We start from the raw sequence: 24858 nt of genomic DNA, 5'->3' as shown, positions 1-24858 counted from the left end.
GGAAGGATAGTATATTTCCAGAGAAGGGACTGGTAATCCTTTATGTACCTTAGACGCTTTTGATATTCTGATAAAGCATAGAGACCCATTATCAGTATAATTTTTTTTTTTATGAATAGAGTTTATTTATTTATTTTTGGCTGCGTTGGGTCTTTGTTGCTGCTTGCGTGCTTTCTGTAGTTGTGGCGAGCGGGGGCTACTCTTCGTTGCGGTGCGCAGGCTTCTAATTGCGGTGGCTTCTCTTATTTTGGAGCACGGGCTCTAGGTGCGCAGGTTTCATTAGTTGTGGCTCATGGGCTCTAGAGAGCAGGCTCAGCAGTTGTGGCTCACGAGCTTAGTTGCTCCGTGGCATGTGGGATCTCCCCAGACTACGGCTCGAACCTGTGTCCCCTGCAGTAGCAGGCGGATTCTTAACCACTGCGCCACCAGAGAAGTCCCCAGAATAATATTTTTATAACAGCTTTATTGGAATATAACTTACATACATAAAGTTCACCCTTTGAAAGTGTACAATTCAGTGTTTTTTTTAGTATTTCACAAAGTTGTGTAACTATTACCATTATCTAATTTTAGAACATTTTTATTACAGAATAATATTTTTAAGTTCACGAAATGAAATAGGATAGTAAAACCAATTATATGGAAATAGAGTAATCAAAATATTTTAAAAACTGGGGATAACCTATGAGCCTCATTAAAACATTAAATAACAAGATATAGCAGAGTATGCAGCAACTACTATAATTTCAAAGTATGCCAAAGTATCATGGGCATAAATGATATTCAACTTATCTTCAACAGCTGTAATGTGATATGAAAATATATGTGTTTTCCACTGGTGACCAAGCCACAAGTATTGATAATATTACTGTGGATTGTCACCTTATTCATAATGGAAGGAAATGCTAATTTTCAATAAGCAATTAGTGAAAATAAAGATGTAATATCTTACTGTTACCAGAGATGGAGATGGGGGAAGGGGGAACTGGATGAAGACAGTCAAAAGGTACAAAGTTCCAGTTATAAGATAAATAAGTACTAGGGGTGTAATGTACAACATGATAAATATAATGAACACTGCTGTACATTATATATGAAAATGGTTAAGAGAGTAAATCCGAAGAGTTCTTATCACAAGGAAAAAGAATATTTTTCTATTTCTTTAATTTTGTATCTATATGAGATGACAGATATTCACTAAACTTACTGTGATAATCATTTCATGATGTACGTAAGTCAAATCATTATGCTGTATGCCTTAAACTTACACAGTGCTGTATGTCAATTATATCTCAATAAAACTGGAAGGGAAAAAAGGATGTAATGTCTTCCCATCCAAGTTTATGGATGCTTTAATGTAGAGGAATCAATTTTCATAGATGAAAGAGTAGGAAGAACTTTTAGAAGGCTAGTGACCATCCAGCAGATGAAAGGGCTAGAAACCAGGCAAGACTGCTTGAAGGGGAAAACGGTGATAGATTCGTGAACTAGTTCTGAGGTAGAATCCAAGAAGCAATTAGATGTGGAGGGTAAAGAAAAGACTGCAGAAGACATCAAGATTTCTGGCACAGCTGAGTGGATGTATAAAAACAAATGTTCTAAAGCTTTTAGAATCTGAAAAATGAAATCTATTCTAATTAAGGTTACTCAATTCCTAAATGAATTTTATAAAATAACTATATGATAGCATAACAAAGATAATGAGCATAAGAGAAAAGAACAGACAGTATGAAAGATGAATGAGAAAAAGGGGAAGAGTGGGGATAAGGAGACCAATTAGGTTACAGCAAAACCCAACTCTAGATATCTCCTTCCACAGCTCCAGTTTATTCACCAGGCCTCCTGATTCCTCCTTCACAATATTTACAGCACATTTGGAATCAGAAAAACTGGGTTCAATTCTGACTTTGTCAATAATGACTCCTCTGAACTTGTACTTAACATCTCTGGGCTTTATTCTTTATCTACAATAAGAGCTTTTTGGGGGGAAAATAGATTGCTAATATCAAATTATTTACTTATTCTTACTTCATAAAAATTTGTACAGAAACATCTGATTACTTAGATTTCAAATAAAATAGTCTACTTCATGAAAACACTGTGTTAAAACTTAGATTTATATACTTAATTTAATAATATTTAAGATAAATTTATATCCTGTCACATTATCAGGACTAGGTTTGTAAAATTTATAACACCTTACTGTAATGAGAAAAGAACAAGAGCACAATACACATATGGATCAGAAGTAAGAATGCTCTCATGAGTTGTAACAACTTGCAAAAACAAAAAAGCTCTTAACTAAACTAACCAAATTGACTTATTCTTTCAGAAGAAAAACAACTGCAATATTATCAAAGTATCAACTGTTAACTATTTCCCTAAATCAAACAAAAAAAGCCTTAGAACATACTTTATTTAGCTACTAACTTGTGTAACCTGTGAAAAACAAGGCAATATAAATTCCTATATAAGTATAAAAACAAATTTGAAGTAACCTCTAAAGGTTATTTAATTAGCTCAAGGTTTTTCACATTGTTCTACAAAACCTGAAGCTCCCCAGGTTCCATGGGATATTCTCCATCCAGAATTAGATCCTAAGATTTTTATGAAATTACTGAACTAGAGTAATCTTACTTGAATCTATATCAAATCTTACTTGAACTATATCTGGTTCTTAAAACCAGAACTATCTACAACATCTGTCTCTCAAATCCCTTGCAAAATACTTACATACCATGTTATTTTCATTATTGTAAAACATTATTTACCCTTCCATTGTTATTAACATCTATAAAACATTTATAAAAAGCCATTTAGCTCCTTGGAAATATGCTTTCGAAGATGTAGCAACTTCGAATGCTCATAATAAAAGATTAAACTTTAATCTTTTTTTTCTAAACTTTAATTCTTTAAAGAAATCCCAAAATTAAAAATTGGCTGACTTCAACTGGCCAAAACCATACCGCTTTTAATTACTATAGGTTCACACTAAATCCTGATATCTAAGAGGGCAAATTATTCCTGCTTTTCGTTTTCAAAAATGCCCAGGCTAAAAAATATATAAATATAAATAAATAAATACAATAAATGCCCAGGCTGCTTTTGACCACGTACTCTTTTACCTATCAGAATAATCTTATCAAATTTCATGAAAATCTTATTGGGAGTTTGATTGGATTTTTACTGACTTTCAGAATAATCCTATCAAATTTCATGAAAATCTTATTGGGATTTTGATTGGATTTTTACTGAATTTAAAGATCAACTTGGAGAGAACTGAAATCTTTACAATGTTAAACCTTTCAGTGAACAAAGTATGTGTATTTACTTCTTTAATTTCTCTTAATTTTTAATTTTTTCATTTAACAACAAAATTGTTAAATTTCTTACTAGATATTTGGTACCACATGATAATATTGTAAATGGTGCCTTCTCTTTATTTATGTTACTAGTTGTTAGTCACTCCACTCTAGAAATGCAATTGACTTTTGTATATTAACCTTATACCTGGCCACCTTGCTAAACTTTCCCATTATTTCTAATAATTTGCTTGTAGTTTTTTTTGTGTGTGTCTGTGGTACACGGGCCTCTCACTGTTGTGGCCTCTCCCGTGGCGGAGCACAGCCTCCGGACGCGCAGGCTCAGCGGCCATGGCTCACGGGCCCAGGCGCTCCGCGGCATGTGGGATCCTCCCGGACCAGGGCACGAACCCATGTCCCCTGCATCAGCAGGCGGACTCCCAACCACTGCGCCACCAGGGAAGACCCCCTTCCCTCTTTTTTAAATATAACTTCTCTCTTTAACAGTGAGAAACCCAATTCTCATTATCTACAATTTATTTACTTACTTGTTCAATTTTAGTACATATACAGAGTGGTTGCTAATCCATTCCTCTTTGAGAAACACTTTTACTAACTGGATTACAGCATTTATGTACGTTTTTTTCCTTAGCCTTACAGAATCCAGTCAATACACTGTTTTCCAGTTTCTTAAGTTTGTTCTTTCCCCCCCCACCCTTCTGTGTAGTTATTTTATTCATCTATAATACTGTTAGGCTCATTTGTCAATGTTCATTCCATTTTGGGTTCCCCCTCCACCAGATTCTAATTGGTTTTAATCATTTATTTTCGGGGGTATATGAAACATCATTGTGGTTCTGTGAGACAGAGCCACACAAAAAGACATACTCAAAGAAGTGTCGCTCCCTCCTCATCAATGTTACCCTATTTCCATTCCCTCTTTCATCTCCCTCATCGATACCACCGTATTTCCATTCCCTCTTTCTTTCTACCCCTTTCCCAACCTTTCCCAAGATTGCAGGTATCCAATCTTGTTATTTCTGGTTTATCCTTTCTGCATTTTTTTTTTGCACAAATGAGGAATTACATGTATATTTTCTTATTCCTCCCTTCTTTCTTAGATGAAGGATAGCATACTACATACACTTTTGGGGGCTTTTTATTTTTCACATAACAATATGTTGTGGAAATCACTTCATATCACTTCATAGACTCATTTTCTTTTTACATCTGCATGGTATTCCACTATGTGACTGTACCATAATTTAATCAACCATTCTATGTATGAGCATTTCAATTTTTTCAATGTCTCATAATTATAAACAATACTGCAAACAATAACCTTGTTCTGATGTATTTTCACATTTTTGTATTGATAGTTGTATCTTCAGGATGGATTCCTAAAAGTAAGCTTGTTGGGTTGAAAGCCGCGTACATACGTAATTCTGTTAGGTATCACCAAATATCCCTCCAGAAGGGTTGTGGCAATTTACCTTCCCACCAGCGATGTGTAAAAGGGCCTTCTCCCCCACAGCCTCATCAACGGAATGTGTTGTCCTAGTTTTTAATTTTTGCCAATCTGATAGGCGAACAATGACATCTGTGTTGTTTTAACTTGAATTTCTCGCGTCTACTTCCCAGTTTTCCATCAGGTCCGCTGTCGCTCAATTTTTAAGGGTTCTCCACATATTAGGAATACTACCCTTTTGTCTTAGATGTATGTTGCAAATATTCCCTCCAAGTATGCCAGCTGTGTTTGACTTTATGTTGTTTTTAGTCATTCAAATTTTTATTTCTCCATAGGGAAATGTATTAGTCTTGTATTTTACTGTCTCTGGATTCTACGTAATAGTAAGAAAGACTTTCCCTACACCAGGTTTAGAGGGGAATTCATCTATGTTTCCTTCTAGTAGTTATATGGTTTTATTTTTTACATTTAGATTTTTTTTTTGTAATTTATCTTTTTTTTAACATCTTTATTGGAGTATAATTGCTTTACAATGTTGTGTTAGTTTCTGCTGTATAACAAAGTGAATCAGCTACACATATACATATACTCCCATATCTCCTCCCTCTTGCATCTCCCTCCCACCCTCCCTATCCCACCCCTCTAGGTGGTCACAAAGCACACAGCTGATCCCCCTGTGTTATGCGGCTGCTTCCCACTAGCTATCTATTTTACATTTGGTAGTGTATATATGTCAACGCTACTCTCTCACTTCATCCCAGCTTACCCTTCCCCTCCCCATGTCTTCAAGTCCATCCTCTACATCTGCATCTTTATTCCTGTCCTGCCCCTAGGTTCATCAGAACCATCTGTTTTAGATTCCATATATATGTTAGCATTCAGTATTTGTTTTTCTTTTTCTGACTTACTTCACTCTGTATGACAGACTCTAGGTCCATTCACCTCATTACAAACAACTCAGTTTCGTTTCTTTTTATGGCTGAGTAATATTCCATTGTATATATGTGCCACATCTTCTTTATCCATTCATCTGTTGATGGATACTTAGGTAGCTTCCATGTCCTGGCTATTGTAAATAGTGCTTCAATGAACATTGTGGTACATGACTCTTTTTGAATTATCATTTTCTCAGGGTATATGCCCAGTAGTGGGATTGCTGGGTCATAGGTAATTCATTTTTAGTTTTTTAAGGAACCTCCATACTGCTCTCCATAGTGGCTGTATCAACCTACATTCCCACCAACAGTGCAAGAGGATTCCCCTTTCTCTACACCCACTCCAGCATTTATTGTCTGTAGATTTTTTGATGATGGCCATTCTGACTAGTATGTGATACTTCATTGTAGTTTTGATTTGCATTTCTCTAATGATTAGTGATGTTGAGCATCCTTTCATGTTTGTTGGCAATCTGTATATCTTCTTTGGAGAAATGTCTGTTTAGGTCTTCTGCCCATTTTTGGATTAGGTTGTTTGTTGTTTTGATATTGAGCTACATGAGCTGCTTGGATATTTGGAGATTAATCCTTTGTCAGTTGCTTCACTGGCAAATATTTTCTCCCATTCTGAGGGTTGTCTTTTTATTTTGTTTATGGTTTCCTTTGCTGTGCAAAAGCTTTTAAGTTTTATTAGGTCCTATTTCTTTATTTTTGTTTTTATTTCCATTTCTCTAGGAGGTGGGTCAAAAACGATCTTGCTGTGATTTATGTCACAGAGTATTCTGCCTATGTTTTCCTCTAAGAGTTTTATAATGTCTGGCCTTACATTTAGGTCTTCAACCCATTTTGAGTTTTTTTTTTTTTTTTGCAGTACGCCTCTCACTGTTGTGGCCTCTCCCGTTGAGGAGCACAGGCTCCGGACGCGCAGGCCCAGTGGCCATGGCTCACGGGTCCAGCCACTCTGCGGCATGTGGGATCTTCCCGGACGGGGGCATGAACCCGTGTCCCCTGCATCGGCAGGCGGACTCTCAACCACTGCGCCACCAGGGAAGCCCCATTTTGAGTTTATTTTTGTGTATGGTGTTAGGAAATGTTCTAATTTCATTCTTTTACATGTAGCTGTCCAGTTTTCCCAGCACCACTTATTGAAGAGGCTGTCTTTTCTCCATTGGATATTCTTGCCTCCTTTATCAAAGATAAAGTGACCATATGTGCGTGAGTTTATCTCTGGGCCTTCTATCCTGTTCCATTGATCTATATTTCTGTTTTTGTGCCAGTACCATGCTATCTTGATTACTGTAGCTTTGTAGTATAGTCTGAAGTCAGGGAGCCTGATTCCTCCAGCTCTGTTTTTCTTTCTCAAGATTGCTTTGGGACTTCCCTGGTGGCACAGTGGTTAAGAATCCACCTGCCAACGCAGGGGACACAGGTTTGAGCCCTGGTCCAGGAAGATCCCATATGCCACGGAGCAACTAAGCCCATGTGCCACAACTACTGAGCCTGCGCTCTAGAGCCCACGAGCCACAACTACTGAAGCCCGTGCACCTAGACCCCGTGCTCCTCAACAAGAGAAACCACCGCAATGAGAAGCCTGGGCACCACAATGAAGAGCAGCCTCTGCTCACCGCAACTAGAGAAAGCCCGTGCACAGCAACGAAGACCCAACACAGCCAAAAAAAAAAAAAAAGATTGCTTTGGCTATTAGGGGACTTTTGTGTTTCTATATAATTTGTGAAATTTTTTGTTCTAGTTCTGTGAAAAATGCCATTGGTAGTTTGATAGGGTTTGCACTGAATCTGTAGATTGCTTTGGGTAGTATAGTCATTTTCACAATATTGATTCTTCCAATCCAAGGACATGGTATATCTCTCCATCTGTTTATATTTAGATTCTTAATCCATTTGGAGTTTATTCTTCTATTTGCTGTGAGAATTTGTTACCTGAAAACTCAGTTCACCTTTTCGTGGGTGTCAAGTCAAAACACACTACCAAGTCAAAGACTGGGAGAAGGCAGGATTTATAACTTGCAGCAAGTAAGGAGAACACTGGTGATCATTCCCAAATCAGTCCCTCCCTGAACAGCAAAATTGCGTAAGTTTTAAGCTAAGAGTACCTGCATATTCATGAAGGGGTTTGGGCTGGTGTACACATATTCATGAAGGGACTTGGACGGTTGGCAGAGTCCAAGCTGGAAAAGGTCAATATCATCATCCCTTAGGTTCCAGTTGATCTGGTGGTTCAGCAATTCAGGCTAATCTCTCTACCTTTGAAACAGAACTGGGAATCTTTACAATGGATATTTTATCTTTGTTATTGTTACTTCTCTTCCCTGATAACAGTCTTTGGTTTCTGCATTCCTTTGTTCCCTTAAGATCATTAATTACTGAGACCTGTTCAAGGATAAGCATTATGGCCATGCTTAAACCACAAAATGGCTTAGGCCAAAAATGGCTTCTCTTGTGTCAAGAAAGCCATGCCTGGTTCTCTTTCTCTGGGGACTCCCTTACCCTATATGGTTCCAAAATGGATATAATCTTATCTTTTTCTAAAAGGCTACCCAGTTACCTCATTACCATTTATTAAAAAGCTAACCATTACCTCAGTGGTTTCAGATACCATCTTTGTCATACACTAAATTATACATATGTGGTCTAATTCTGGTCTTCCTATTCTGTTCCACTGATCTAGTTGCCTATTCATGCACCAGTATCACACTGCTTTAATTATGGGGGCTTTAGAGTATGTTTCAATGCCTGATAAGCCTAGTCTCTCATAGTTTTTCTTTTTCCTAGATTTCCTAGTTTTTCTGTTTTCCTAGCTATTCTTGCATGTTTGTTTTTCCATATGAATGTTAGTATCAAGTTGTATATGCCATAACATAGCATGTTGGTATTTTTATTGAGACTGCATTGAATTTATAAATTATCTTAAGGAGAATTGGTATCATTATAATGTTGAGTCATCCCATCCAAGAATAGGGAATGTTGTCTTTCCATTGGTTCATGTCTTCATTTTTTTCTAGTGTATTTAAAAATTTTCTTCATATAGGTGTTGCATATTTCTTGTTTAATTTATTCTGAAGTATCTTCTTTATTACTATTGTAAATGAGTATTTTCCTACCATTATGCCCTCTGTTTGGTGTTTGTGTATACAACATTATTGATTTTTTTAACAGTAATTTTTGTATTGTTACACCACTGAATTCTTTTATTGTTTGAACTGATTTTATCTTTGAGTCCCTGGAGTTTTCCAGATATGTTATCAAAGCATTTTTACATAGAGATAGTTTTTATTCTTCTTCACCCATTCAAATGTCTCTTCTTGTCTAATTGCATTGGTTAATAAGTCTATATATAATGGTGAAGAATAGCAGAGATAGTGAACAATCTTATCTTATTACTGATTTTAGTGGAAATGCCTCTAGTGTTTCTCCATTAAATAAGATTAGGCATTAGGGCTAAGCATATCTATATTATTGATACAGTATCAACTGTATTGTAACTGTAGCACTGTACTGAAACTGTACTTATTGATAGAAGGATAAAGTATCCCTCAATTTTTACTTCCTGGAGTGCTTTTTATGATAAATTGATGTTGAATTTTTTCAAAGGATTTCTCAACATCTATGGAGATAGTCATATAAGTTTTTCCTTAGATTTATTAATATGAAATATGATACTCATGTATCTTCTAATACTGAACAAATCTTCCATTTCTGGAATAAATCTCACTTGGTCATTATTTTCCTAATGTGGTGTTAGATTTTGTTTACTAAAATTCTGTTTAAACTTTTTGTACCAATAATCATGTATAATACTGGTTTGTATTTTTATTTGTAATGTCTTTATTTGGTTTAGGTGTCAGTGTTATATTTGCTTTATAAAAGGAATTAGGAATTTTCCTTCTTCAATACTCTGGAACATGGACTTCCCTGGTGGTGCAGTGGTTAAGAATCTGCCTGCCAATGCAGGAGACACAGGTTGGAGCCCTTGTCGAGAAGATCCCACATGCAGCGGAGCAACTAAGCCCATGTGCCACAACTACTGAGCCTGCACTCTAGAGCCCATGAGCCACAACTACTGAAGCCCACACGCCTAGAGCCTGTGCAACAAAAGAAGCCACTGCAATGAGAAGCCCATGCAGCGCAACAAACAGTAGCCCCTGCTCGTCCCAACTAGAGAAAGGCCCACACACAACAACAAAGACAGAACACAGCCAAAAATAAATTAATTAATTTAAAAAAATACTCTGAAATAACTTTAACACCATTGGAATTATCTGATCTTTGGTAGAATTTCCTATGAAACTATCTGGGCCCGGCACTTTTTTGTATGGTAGTTCCTTAATTCTTTTTTTTTTTTTTTTTTTTGGCTGCACCTCACCGCTTGTGGGGTCTTAGTTCCCAGACCAGGGATCCAACTGGGGCCTCCAGCAGTGGAAGCACAGAGTCCTAACCACTGGAAGGCCAGGGAATTCCCTGTATTTCTTCTATAGAAACTGGTCAGTTTAAGCTTTCTATCTCTAACGGGATCAATTTTGGCAATCTGTATTTCCCTAGAAAATTATATATCCAGCTTTTTCAAATTTATTTGCATTAAGTTCTGTAAAATACCCTTTTGTTTTTTTAATGTATTATTATTTTTGGCTGCCTTGGGTCTTCATTGCTGCGTGCGGGCTTTCTCTAGTTGCAGTGAGCGCAGGCTCTTCGTTGCAGTGCATGGGCTTATCATTGTTGTGGCTTCTCTTACTGCAGAGCACGGGCTCTAGGCGCGTGGGCTCAGTAGTTGCAGCACGCAGGCCCTAGAGTGCACGGGCTTCGGTAGTTGTGGCCCACAGGCTCAGTAGCTCCAAGGCATGTGGGATCTTCCCAGACTAGGGATCAAACCTGTGTCCCCTGCATTGACAGGCAGATTCTTAACCACTGTGCCACTAGGGAAGTTCCCTTTTATTGGTTTTTAATTTCTGTTTCAATGATTATTTCCTCCTTGTCATTTATTCTGTATCTTTGTGCTTTCTCCCTTTTTTCTTTTCGTTTTCTTTTCTTTCTTTTTAACTTTATTATATTACAGTTGATTTATAATGTTTTGTTAGTTTCAGGTGTACAATGAAGTGATTCAGTTTACATATACATATATTCATTCTTTTTCAGACTCTTTTCTCATATAGGTTATTACAGAACGTCGAGTAGAGCTCCCTGTGTTACACAGCAGGTCCTTGCTGGTATCTACCTTATATATAGTTATGTGTGTATGTTAATCCCAAGCTCCTGATTTATCCCTCCTCGCCATGTTTCCCGTTTGGTAACCATAGTTTGTTTTTCATATCTGTAAGTTTCTGTTTTGTAAATTAGTTCACTTGTATCATTTTTTAAAAAAATTAGACTCCACATATGAGTGCTCTGACTTACTTCACTTAATATGATAATTTCTAGGTCCATCCATGTTGCTGCAAATGGCATTATTTCATTCTTTTTATGGCTGAGTAATATTCCATTGTGTATACATACACCTTCTTTATTCATTCCTCTGTCAGTGGACATTTAGGTTGCTTTCATGTCTTAGTTATTGTAAACAGTGCTGCAATGAACATTGGGGTGCATGTCTCCCTTTTTTCTTGATCAAATTAACTAGTTGGTTCATCTATCTTTTTGTGAAACACGATTTTGATTTATTATTAAAATTATCATTTTTAAATTCTTATTCTTATTAATTTATTATTTCATTCCTATTTCTCTGCTTTACTTTGTTGTTCTTTTGCTAGTTTTCTGAGTTTGGAATTTAATTCATTTATTTTTATTCTTTCATTTTTATTGATAAAAAGAGTTTAGCTAATAAATTTTTCTTTGATAACTCCCTTAAATGCAACCCAGAGATTCTGACATGCAGTGTTTTCATTGTCATTATTTTTTTTTAATTCTATAATATCAGTTTGTATTTCCTTTTTCACCCAGGATTTTTTTAATACGTTTAAAATTTCCAGATATAGGACATGCTGTTGTTGTTGTTAATAAATTCTAGTTTTATACCATTTGATCAGCATGTTTGTAATAATTCCACTTTATAGAAGTTACTGACATTTTCTTTATGACCTAATAGGATCAATTTTCCTGACTGTGTTGTGGACACATGACAAAAATGCATATTTCTATCATTAGAATGTAGAGTTCAATTTATATCCATAGGATCTATCCTATTCATCGGATCAACACTGTTCACTATGTTATTTAGATCTTTTATGTCCTTAGTTATATTCTGTCTATTAGATCTGTCTTGTGCCATTAGAGAAATGCAAATTAATACCACAATGAGATATCACTACACACTGATTAGAATGGCTACTATTTCAAAACAGGACAATACCAAATTCTGACAAGGATGCAGAGAAACTACAAGATACACTGCTGGTAGGAGCCACTCTGGAAAACAGTTTGGTGGTTTCTTTTAAAACTGAACATGTATCTGCCATACAACTCCCTCTTTTCATTACCTCAAGAATTCCAGAGGCTCAGAAACTCCACGGAAGAACTTCTAAGGTCCCTGGAACCACTTGGAATGATATGCAAGGTGTTTTTTTTTTTTTTTTTGATATGCAAGGTTTTATATCTACTTACTTAAGTCTATTTTCCTGAAGAAATGGCCCTTAGCTTCTCAAAGAGGTCTATGACTTGCTAAAAGGTTAAGAACCATGACTATATTGACTCTAAGAAAAATAAGAAAATGAAACATGAACCTCAATATTTTTTTCTTTTTTTAAATTAAATTTATTTAATTAATTTATTTAATTTTTGGCTGTGTTGGGTCTTCATTGCTGCGTGCAGGCTTTCCCTAGTTGTGGTGAGCAGGGGCTACTCTACGTTGCAGTGTGTGGGTTTCTCATTGTGGTAGCTTCTCTTGTTGCGGAGCACAGGCTCTAGGTGCATGGGCTTCAGCAGTTGTGGCACGAGGGCTCAGTAGTTGTGGCTCGCGGGCTCTAGAGTGCAAGCTCAGTAGTGGTGGCGCATGGGCTTAGTTGCTCCGCGGCATGTGGGATCTTCCCGGACCAGGGCTTGAACCCATGTCCCCAGCATTGACAGGCGGATTCTTAACTACTGCGCCACCAGGGAAGCCCCCAATATTTCTTAAATATGATTATACTATACAAGTTAATTTTTGTAAATTCTATTTTCATTCTTACAAAGAAACTAAACTAATACCTTTCAGCTAACTTGTTTAGAAGACATTTTGTAACATTACCATTTTAACCCTACTTTTTTCTAATATACTTCAAATACTAAGAAATTATTATATTTAAAATGTGTCTTACATTCTTCAGGATGGACAGATGAATAACTCCCAAGATTTAATAAGTGACTGGTAAATGTTGATTGCAGTACTGTCTCACCAACCCAATGATCCTCATGGACAGTAACATCTAGAAAGGGGAAAAAAAAAGTTCTGATCATGCCAAAAATTCCTTCACATTGTGGTTAACGTACCTGTCATAGCAAAATACTGTGCATGCCTCTCACATGCTAGCCAACTGAAGTTCAAATAGGGTAAATCATCTGCCTAAAGGAACAAAATGATAAACTAGCAAATCTGAACTCTGAATCTAGGTATGTCTGTATGTAGGTAAAATAAAAAAATTGCTTCTGTATATTCAAACATTATCAATATGGAAGCTCTGCTCCACAGATAAAAGTTTAATGGTTTTTATCCACTTAAGGTAAATAGTACAATGTATACTTCTGATAAATTAACAGTGAACAGGGGCTTCCCTGGTGGCGCAGTGGTTGAGAGTCCGCCTGCCGATGCAGAGGACACGGGTTCGTGCCCCGGTCCGGGAAGATCCCACATGCCGCGGAGCGGCTGGGCCCGTGAGCCATGGCTGCTGAGCCTGCGCGTCCAGAGCCTGTGCTCCGCAACGGGAGAGGCCACAACAGTGAGAGACCCACGTACCGAAAAAAAAAAAAAAAAAAAAAGAATCTGCCTGCCAATGCAGGGGATGCGGGTTCAATCCCTAGGCCGGGAAGATCCCATATACCTCGGAACAACTAAGCCCACATGCCACAACTACTGCGTCTGCACTCTAGAGCCAACAAGCTACAACTATTGAGCCCGTGTGCTGCAACTACTGAAGCCCACACGCATAGAGCCCATGCTCCGCAACAAGAGAAGCCACTGCAATGAGAAGCCTGCACACTGCAACGAAAAGTAGCCCCCACTCGCCACAACTAGGGAAAGCCCATGCACAGCAACAAAGACCCAGCGCAGCCAGGAAAAAAAAAGTGACTAATTTAGGGCCAGGAAGCCAAGCAGTGGTTCATTCCAAAGCAGTAGTGCCTAGAAGAGTAAAAAATATTCAGTACGGGCTTCCCTGGTGGCGCAGTGGTTGAGAGTCCGCCTGCCGATGCAGGGGACACGGGTTCGTTCCCCTGTCCGGGAAGATCCCACATGCCGCGGAGCGGCTGGGCGCGTGAGCCATGGCCGCTGAGTCTGCGCATCCGGAGCCTGTGCTCCGCAACGGGGGAGGCCACAACAGTGAGAGGCCCGCGTACCGCAAAAAAAAAAAAATATATGAATATATATATATATATTCAGTATGCATTTACCCCTTCTGCTAATAAGCATACCGTAAGGCATTCTTATTCAGAAATTGTGAACTAGATACTATTTTTTCCTAAGAAAATAAAGCAAAACAGAACAAAAAAACCTGTTTAAAAAAAAGGTGTTCATAGAAATAATTTAAATATTCTATAATAGGAAAATGGTTAAGTAAATTGTGGTAAATCACTTCACAGAATGTTACCTAGTTGTTAACAATTGTATGGACACTAGGAAAAGGTAGAGAGATAGCAGGGTTGAGTCTCCATCTGCTAGGTAAAGGCCTCCTGGGAGGCACACACAGTGACAGTAATGCCTTGGTAAAGTAACCATGGTCCACGGTCTAACCCTCTCTTTATGGTCTGGGGAACCTCATTTTTTTCAGCACTCCAAAAATAGATTTCAGCTCTGCAGCATAAGCTCAGTTAATGAGACAAAAAAACCCAAAACAGAACACAATCTTTTTGTTTAAATATACAACAAGGCATTAATTGCCAAAGAACAACACTTGCAGCCTGTTCTCACCTTGTAGGCAGTTTTACACCTTGGAAGCCAAGTCATACGGAAAGGGCTGCTCAGCAAGCACTGAATCAGAACAGAGCTGAGTTAGATGACCTGAGCTGCCACCGAATAAGGATACCGCCAGTAAGACAAGACTACGCCAAGCTGTTACAATCCCATGTTCATCTCTTCAGTAGGGACTGCACCTGACAATCTTACACAAATACCAGTGTATATTAGCTAAGGTTCTCACTCCCCCAGCAAACCATCTGGTAGGAATTACCAGTGATTGATTGCCTTGATTTTTCTTTATAAGCTTCTAAGGCTGACCCACACCTCTTCTCTATCACATTTTCTTTAGATGTGCTATTAAGCTCAATCAACTTCATCCTGGTCTGGGATTCATGTTATTTTTTTAAATAAATTTATTTATTTATTCACTTATTTTTGGCTGCGTTGGGTCGTCATTGCTGCCCGCGGGCGTTTCTCTAGTTTTGACAAGCGGGGGCTACTCTTCGTTGCAGTGCGCGGGCTTCTCACAGCGGTGGCTTCTCTTTGTTGTGGAGCACGGGCCCTAGGCACGCGGGCTTCAGCAGTTGTGGCACACAGGCTTAGTTGCTCTGCAGCATGTGGGATCTTCCCGGACCCGGGCTCGAACCCGTGTCCCCTGCATTGGCGGGCAGATTCTCAACCACTGCACGCCACCAGGGAAGTCCTGGGATTCATTCTTTTTTTTTTTTTTTAATTAAGATTGGGAAGTCCACTTATTTATTTTTATTTATTTATTTATTTATTTTTGGCTGTGTTGTGTCTTCGTTGCCGCATGTGGGCTTTCTCTAGTTGCGGCGAGCGGGTACTACTCTTCGCTGCGGTACGTGGGCTTCTCATTGCAGCGGCTTCTCTTGTTGTGGAGCAGGGGCTCTAGGCACGCAGGCTTCAGCAGTTGTGGCACGCGTGCTCAGTAGTGTGGCTCACAGGCTCTAGAGCACAGGCTCAGTAGTTGTGGTGCAAGGGCTTAGTTGCTCCACGGCATGTGGAATCCTCCCAGACCAGGGCTCAAACCCGCGTCCCATCCATTGGCAGGCAGATTCTTAACCACTGCACCATCAGGGAAGTCCTGGGATTCATTCTTAAAATGACTGGTATCTCTGCCCTAATACACTGGTGTGTTTATCTTTAAATCAATAAAGGACATGTAACAAAATGTTAAGATTTCTTTTTTCACGTGAAAAAGCAGGATACAAACTGTTTTTCATGATTACAATTGTATATTAAGAGTAGGGGGGCTTCCCTGGTGGCGCAGTGGTTGAGAGTCCGCCTGCCGATGCAGGGGACACGGGTTCGAGCCCTGGTCTGGGAGGATCCCACATGCCGTGGAGCAACTAGGCCCGTGAGCCACAACTACTGAGCCTGCGCGTCTGGAGCTTGTGCTCCGCAACAAGAGAGGCCGCGATAGTGAGAGGCCCGTGCACCGCGATGAAGAGTGGCCCCCGCTTGCCACAAGTAGAGAAAGCCCTCGCACAGAAACGAAGACCCAACACAGCCAAAAATAAATAAATAAATTTAAAATGCACCGTATTCCAAATCATTGTATAAAAATAAAATTATAAAAAAAAAAAAAAGAGTAGGGATTCTGGAGTCTGGGTGAAACCCTGCTTTGCCACCTCCTAGCTGGGTGACAGTGGGCAAGTTACTTCACTTCCCTGGGTCCCAATTTCCTCCAGCTGAAAAATGAGGATGATAATCAGTGCTCTCCTCATAGAGTTGAAAGACACGTAAAGTTTGAAACAGGGACTGACACTAAGTAAGTTCCCAATAAATATCATCTATTACCCATGTATGCAGACACAGATTGAGAAGCACGGGGAAGATAAGAGGAAGGTTAACACTCCAAAACTCCACTGGCGGTTATACGAGGTTGGTATAATACCAGGAGTTTCTCTTTTCCATATTTCCAAATGTGATTAATAGCGACCCTTGAATAACGTGGGTTTAACGCATCTATAACTTTACAGTCAGCCCTCCATATCCCTTGTTCCTCCACATCCACGGATTCAACCAACCACGAACAGTGGAGTACTGTAGTGTTTACAATTGAAAAGTATGCACATATAAGTGGACCCATGCAGTTCAAACCCATGTTGTTCAAGGCCCTACAGTAATTTAAATAATTTTAAAATGCAATAGAAATTCTATGTTCCCTCAATAAGAATGTAGTGTGCACAGCTTTATTAGGGATTATGTAGTAGATGTATTGTCCTTTTATCATAAGATGGTTAATACACCTAAGGAAAAGGGTAAAAAAAAAGATATACATAAATAAAACTATAAAAGACAAAGAAAGAGTCTGATGATACACGACATGAATGCTAGCACAGTGAATGAAAGGAGGAGCAAGCAGAGAAGGCTTCTTAAGGAGAAGATGAGTGGGAAGGAGGGACAGAACTAAGAAGGACAGACAAACGCTCAGAAATGGCAACGCACAGGACCCTGGGAAGGGGTGAAGAGACCAACGCGGATGCCATAAGGAACTCGATCATTGCTGGAACCCTGAGAGGCAAAGGGTAAAGGGAGAATCCTCAAAGGCTTGAAGTGGGAGGGGGGAAAAAGCCCACAGCTTTGTAAAATAAACTCCCACTATACCATGATGACCTTACCCGTGAGTAAAATTATATCTCCAAGAAACACTGTAAGTGCCCAAAACGCTGCAGTCCTCCACAGAAAAACCTTCTTCTTAATTTCTGATTGGTCAATTACCACAATTGTTGCTAAAGGCACTTTAGAGCCAGAATTTGGTCCAGATTTTATGTTTATTTCTTTCACGTGACATGGAGATAACACCATGACTAAACAATTATACTTCTGACTTTCAGAATCACAGTTTTTTATTAACGATGTTTTTTTAATGCCCTTAAATCCAGACACATTCCTCTGGTGCACTGTTACAGTATGATCTCTCTGATTAGAAATCAACTTGATTTTCTTAGCGACGTGGGGGACTTCAGATAGAGCTTGAGGATGGCCTGATTTATCTTCAGAGGTCCAACTTCTTTCCACAGAACTTTTGTGGAAGGTATTTAATTGGGAACACAGTATTCCTGAGCTACAGGACTCAATGCGTATCTCATTTGGTGTCAATTTATCATCAAAATGGAAAAGTTCTTGAGATCCTATATTTTCTTCAAGACCTTTATCGGTGTTCAAGAGAATGTGGCTATTTTTTGTTTCAGGACTAAACAGTTCAAGGGAACAGGCTTGGTTCTGTCCACCTTCATATCCTTCTGTAGAATCATCATTGGGCTGAATCAAATTATCTTCAGTTATTCTTATTTCCCCATGACTTGCCTCTGGTTCAATCTCCATTTTAATGGTTCCTTTATTTATAGAATTCTGCCCTTTATACTTCCTTTGAGCTAAAAAAGCAACCTGGCTGGAGGTCATTACACTGAGAAATTCAGTATCAGTGGATATTTTAAGGCCTGAGACCTTCCTAACTGTTCCTTCAGGCCTTGGTTTGTCTACTGTGCTAGAGGAAAATAATTCCCGACACTGGTTTTGTATTTCATGATGCTCTGTTGGTGCACAGTTTGTTTCCATAGCTCCTGGCCCCGTATTAGTCTGTTTAGCACCACAGATCACATCCAATATAGCTGCACACTTATGATCTAACTGAAAGGAATTTTTTGGAACATTCTGACCATGTATATTTGATTGATCTTTAGGCTGTTCAACTGTGATTTTCTTATGTTCACTGAAAAGCTTTTGATACTTTTCTTCTTCAGTTAAATGTTGAAATCCAGCCTTAAATCCACATATTTGATCACTGGAGTTGGTTCTATCACTCAACCCCAAGGGGTGACTCTTCTGGGATTTTATAGTTTGTGTTTCAGAAATGCAATGTGTGAAGTCATCTTTCACGTGAACAGATCTGTTCACAGAGTTTGCTGGAAAATGACCACGAGGAAGATCTGGAGGGTCCAGAGGTTCCAGGGCCTGATAATCCTCAAGACTTTTGTGCCTGCATTTTTCATCCTTCAGATGTAAGGAATGGTGATTGTACAAAAGCTGAATTTCTTTCCAGGGGTCCGCAGTGGACACTAAAGAAGTTGGTTCCTGTGATACTGTCATTTCTAGTGGACTGATTGGAGCACCCCAAAAAATGTGGACTTGAGATCCTCCACTCATGGTTTCTGAAAAAATTAAAAATCTAAAATAAGCCTTTGTCATTAAATTTTTATAAGTTGATATTAACTTATATCCCCAAAGCAAATATAATATAAACTATGAATCAAAAACATAATTAATTGGTGATTTACATCATTACTCCATTTAATTATAAAAGTAAGAAATATATAAGAAATCGTAAGGAGAAACCAAAGCATCCACAAAAATTGCTCACATAAAGACTCTCTTTAAGGAAAATAAAGCTCAGTATACTAACATCAAACGAGTAAATCCTTAGCATGGTCACTTTTTTGTGTTGAAAAACTTGCACCACTTAAACAATAACTTAGTTAAGAAGGCGGGAAACAGCATTTGTTCAACTGCACTATAGTCACCTTTAAATCTCCTGTTTCCTTTACTCCATTGATTATGTAAGTTTAGGGCCTCCTTCCTTCAACTGTGAACTCAGTTCCCAAGATTAGGGACTTCCCTGGTGGTCCAGTGGGTAAGACTCCATGCTCCCAATGCAGGGGGCCCGGGTTTGATCCCTGGTCCAGGAACCAGACTCCACACGCATGCAGCAACTGAGTCTGCATGCCGCAATAAAGGATTCCGCGTGCCGAAACGAAGATCCCGAGTGCCGCAGCTAAGACATCCCCACAGCCAAAATGAATAAATAAATATTAAAAAAAAAAAGTAAACACACACACACACACGTTTCAATTCCCAAGATCAAAACAGAAGGCTTGAACCAGAGAGAAAATAAAAAACCAAGGCTCTGGGGCTTCCCTGGTGGCGCAGTGGTTGAGAGTCTGCCTGCCGATGCAGGGGACACGGGTTCGTGCCCCGGTCCAGGAGGATCCCACATGCCGCGGAGTGGCTGGGCCCGTGAGCCATGGCCGCTGAGCCTGCGCGTCCGGAGCCTGTGCTCCGCAAGGAGAGAGGCCAAAACAGAGAGAGGCCCGCGTACCGCAAAAAAAACCCCAACAAACCAAGGCTCTTTTCAAGATGTCCAAGTGACTGTATTATCTATCTTTGTTAGCATAATCAATAGCTGCTTCTGTATTTTTAATCTTCTCTAAAATACACCAGATTAAGAAAAGTCACTTTGTATTACACAGATTAAAAAACTCATTATAATTTAAACAGTTTTTCATTAACTGTGGCACTTGATATAAGTAAATCTAAGTAAGCATCATATTTAGTGAGATAAAAATAAAGAAACATACCAATATTTACTTGATAATAACTGACTTTCAAAAAGTTTGTGGGTTTTTTTTTTTTTGGTTTTTTTTTGGCCACGCTGCGTGGCTTGTGGGATCTTAGTTCCCCAACCAGGGATACAACCATGACCTTGGCAGTGAAAGTGCAGCGTCCTAACCAGAAAATCCCCAAAGAGTATTTATTAAATAGATCTATTCCTAGAGTTTGCTGATAAATTTTTTTATAGTGCTACAGGGACAAAAAGACAGATTAAGTCCCTGGCCTAAGAGAACTGTCAGCCTGGTTTTAAAAAAACAAAAAGGAGAGAAAAGTAGTGAATGTAAACTCATAGTTTAAAAATAATGTAATAAATACTATAAGCTATAAATAGGAAACAGTAGTCTCCTGGGGAGCAATACTCCTATGGAAGGTAAGCACTATGGCTATAAGCATCTAAACAAAAGAACGAGCAGCTGTAAAAGGCAGAGTTATGAAAGACCATGGTATGTTTGAGGACTTCTGATGAGAGTACAGAGTCCTTTGTAAAAAGGTAAGAAAGTTTCAAATCATGAAAAGTCCATTTGGAAGTATGGGAAGTATGGCAGTATACAGGAAACAACAGCTATTATCCCCAATCGCTCTTATCATTCCTTGAAGATTTGTTCATGGTCATCTCTTCCAAATCTAATAACCTATCCAATTATAATTCTTGTGATTTCGGTATCAATGTGGGTGTTCCTTCCAATAACCTGGCCTCTTGGTTCCTTGCCCTCTTCTCCTCCACTTATTTTATTCTCCACCCTACTTCAGTTATCCATTCTCATAATCATATAACTACCATTATCAACAACTACATATTTTTCCTTAATTTCAATTTAAGCTTTCAACTCTACTTTCTCCTATCTTCAGCTTACCCCCTCTAAATGCACAACTCCAACAGTTCTTTGACCACAAGGGATCTACGTTGAACACAATGATCATACTTCATTTTTACAGCCTTATTCTTCACTTCCCTCCTTAACCAGCTTAGATTCCATGGTCCCTTATTATAATCGTTCCCTATCATACTTCTCTAATTCTGCTGCTCTCATCTCCAAGGTATTGGCCAGCTAAACTCGAACCCTAGTTCAATCACCACCTACTCTACACCTGTACCCAATGAAAACTAGTCATTGGTTAGTTCATTACCACTAACCTCAAGGTAGTACACAGCAATCTTATCTTTTCCTGTCCATTCGTTCTCCAAGATAACTCTTTTATACCTTTTTACTCTTTAAATCCCCAGCATCTCCTCCCCTACCTTCAAGTGCAGCTGGTGATCATTTACAACTTGTCAACAACATATTTACCCACTTCTATCATACCCATATACTTTGCCCAACTTTCTATTACTACAGACGAACTAACTGTTCATGCTTCTATGCAAAGCCGTCTCTTCCTCACTTAGACATTAGATCTTATACCCTCTTTCCTACTCAGGTTTCACCAAGTCTCCCCTTTTCTCCTAAATCTTGATTTTTCTCTCTTTACTGGAGCATCTCCATCAACAAACAAACATGCTGTGATTGCTCCTCAAGGTGTTATTCCTCAGCTCCTCCACCCCACTTATTGCACCACTTTTCTGCTCTCCTCTACAGCAAAATTACTTGAAAGAACTGTCAATATTCCCTCTGCTCCCATTCTCTCTTAAACCCACTCCAGTCAAGCATTGGTCCAAACCACTCCACTGAAACGGCATATTTCAAGGTCCCCAATAACCTCCACCTTAGCATCAGTCAACTCTCCATTTTCAACTTACTCGGACTGTCAGCAGGATTTGACACCACTGATCACCACTTTCTTCTTTTTATCTGACTTTAGGGATACCACATCCTCTTGATTCTCATCCCACCTCACACTACCTCCCCAGTCGCTCCTTCTCAGTCTCCTTTGCTAGCTCCTCCTCATCTCCTCAACTTCTTACTCAAGGGCCCAGTACTTGGCTCTCTCTCTGCACTCACCACCTAGGTGATTTTCTTTCAGTCTCAGGATCTAAATACCTCCTAATGATTACCAGATGTATATCCCCATCACTAATGACTAATGACCACCAGATGTATATCTGATGTAATGACTAATGAAGGCCAGATGTATATCTCCATTACAAATGACTAATGACTACCAGATGTATATCTCCATCACTGGTGACTAATGACCACCAGATGTATATCTGATGGCATGACTAATGACCACCAGATGTATATCTGATGGCATGACTAATGACCACCAGATGTATATCTCCATTACTAATGACTAATGACCACCAGATGTATATCTCCACAACTAATGACTAATGACTAACAGAGGGGGCAGGGGTTCGATCCCTGGTCAGGGAACTAGATTCCACATGCCTCAACTAAGAGTTCACATGCCACAGCTAAAGATCCCACATGCTGCAACTAAGAGTTTGCATGCCGCAACTAAAGATCCTGCATGCCACAACTAAGAGGTCGCATGCCGCAACTAAAGACCCCACATGCCGCAACTGAAAGATCCCACGTGCTGCAACTAAGATGCAGTGCAGCCAAACAAATATTTTTTTAAATCCTAGAAAGAAAAACATTGGGAAGCAATATTAAGGATGATTTTTTTAAGATTTCTATATTTTAAAAGTTTTATTGTGAAGAATAATGAATGTTTATTATTTTTATAATAATCAGACCTTTTTTTTGTTGGGTAATTCAGGCTTTTCTTTCACAATCTTCAAACTGGATATGGTGTTCCAACAGACATACAACAATGGACCTAAATCTAACATTGGAGAATAAGAGCTGAGAACAATGATGTCAGCTGTTAACTTATTAGCAGCTAAAACAAAGATATACCGCTATTTTCAAACAGTTTATAATAGTGAATTATTACTAAGGAAACAAAATTATAGTAAGTTTAGGTGTCAAGTCTTGACCCATAACAAAACAAAGAGGGCTAAGTATCATAAGTACTATAACCACATATCCCGTGGGACCCCATCTAATCCTCATAGAAAGAATAATCTGCATAAAGAATAATTGGTACATTAGATCTAATTGACAGTTTACTATCTATATATCATTATTAAATTGGCCACTTAGGAGGCCCCAAATAGCACAGCAAAAATGTTCAAGTTGAAAAGTTACATCAAAACCAAATGGAAGATCTAGGGGAAAATGGCGGAAGAGTGAGATGCAGAGATCACTTTCCTCCCCTTCTGGTACATCAGAAATACATTTACACGTGGAACAACTCCTACAGAACACCTACTGAACAATGGCAGAAGACCTCAGACCTCCCAAAAGGCAAGAAACTTCCCACGCACCTGGGTAGGGCAAAAAAAAAAAAAGAATAAACAGAGACAAAAGAATAGGAACAAAACCTGCACCAGTGGGAGGGAGCCGTGAAGGAGGAAAGGTTTCCACACACTAGAAGCCCCTTCGTGGGCGGAGACAGCGGGTGGCGAAAGGGGGAAGCTTCGGAGCCGTAGAGGAAAGCACAGCCACAGGGGTGCGGAGGGCAAAGCAGAGAGATTCCTGCACAGAGGATCGGTGCCGACCGGCACTCACCAGCCCGAGAGGCTTCTCTGCTCACCGGCCGGAGCGGGCAGGGCTGGGAGCTGAGGCTCGGGCTTCGGTCAGAACGCAGGGAGAGGACTGGCGGCATGAACACAGCCTGAAGGGGTTAGTGCATCACGGCTAGCCGGGAGGGAGTCCGGGAAAAAGTCTGGAGCTGCTGAAGAGGCAAGAGACTTTTTCTTCCCTCTTTGTTTCCTGGGGCGCGAGGAGAGGGGATTAAGAGCGTTGCTTAAAGGAGCTCCAGAGACGGGCGCGAGCCACGGCTAACAGCACGGACCCCAGAGACGGGCATGAGACACTAAGGCTGCTGCTGCCGCCACCAAGAAGCCCGTGTGCGAGCACAGGTCACTATCCACACCCCCCTTCCGGGGAGCCCGTGCAGCCCGCCGCTGCCAGGGTCCCGGGATACAGGGACAACTTCCCCGGGAGAACGCACGGCACGCCTCAGGCTGGTGCAATGTCACGATGGCTTCTGCCGCCACAGGCTCGCCCTGCACTCCGTACCCCTCCCTTTCCCAGGCCAGAGTGAGCCGGAGCCCCCGAATCAGCGGCTCCTTTAACCCCGTCCTGTCTGAGCGAAGAACAGACGCCCTCCGGCGACCTACACGCAGGGGCGGGGCCAAATCCAAAGCTGAGCCCTGGGAGCTGTGCGAACAAAGAAGAGAAAGGGAAATCTCTCCCAGCAGCCTCAGGAGCAGCGGATTAAATCTCCACAATCAACTTGAGGTACCCTGCATCTCTGGAATACCTGAATAGACAACGAATCATCCCAAATTGAGGAGGTGGACTTTGAGAGCAAGATTTATTATTTTCTCCCCTTTTCCTCTTTTTGTGAGTGTGTATGTGTATGCTTCTGTGTGAGATTTTGTCTGTATAGCTTTGCTTTCACCATTTGTCCTAGGGTTCTATCCATCCGTTTTTTTACTTAAAAAAATTTTTTTTCTTAATAATTTTTTTTATTTAAATTATTTTATTTTACCTTACTTTATTTTATTTTATTTTCTTTCTTTCTTGTTTGCTTTATTTCTCTCTCTCTCTCTCTCTCTTTCTTTCTTTCTTTCTTTCTTTCTTCTTTTTCTCCCTTTTATTCTGAGCCATGTGGATGAAAGGCTCTT

General features: G+C 39.6%; 1 protein-coding gene across 4 annotated transcripts in view; it reads right to left on the bottom strand.

The window, feature by feature from the left end:
* SHLD2 (shieldin complex subunit 2) overlaps positions 1-24858 on the bottom strand; it is a 105247-nt gene that overhangs the window by 31552 nt on the left and 48837 nt on the right. For all 4 annotated transcript variants that reach the window (XM_032607753.1, XM_032607755.1, XM_032607754.1 and 1 more), the window contains exons 3-4: positions 17447-18979; positions 13009-13116 (exon numbers count right to left, since the gene is read on the bottom strand). In XM_032607753.1, the coding sequence (XP_032463644.1) occupies positions 13009-13116; positions 17447-18974 (1636 nt within the window). In that variant the 5' untranslated portion in view covers positions 18975-18979. The remainder of the gene's footprint in view (positions 1-13008; positions 13117-17446; positions 18980-24858) is intronic.

The sequence above is a fragment of the Phocoena sinus genome, chromosome 16, assembly GCF_008692025.1.
Source record: "Phocoena sinus isolate mPhoSin1 chromosome 16, mPhoSin1.pri, whole genome shotgun sequence".
NCBI classification, from domain to species: domain Eukaryota; kingdom Metazoa; phylum Chordata; class Mammalia; order Artiodactyla; family Phocoenidae; genus Phocoena; species Phocoena sinus.
Note: the sequence above shows the minus strand (reverse complement) of the source record. Positions and strands in the feature narration are given on the sequence as shown.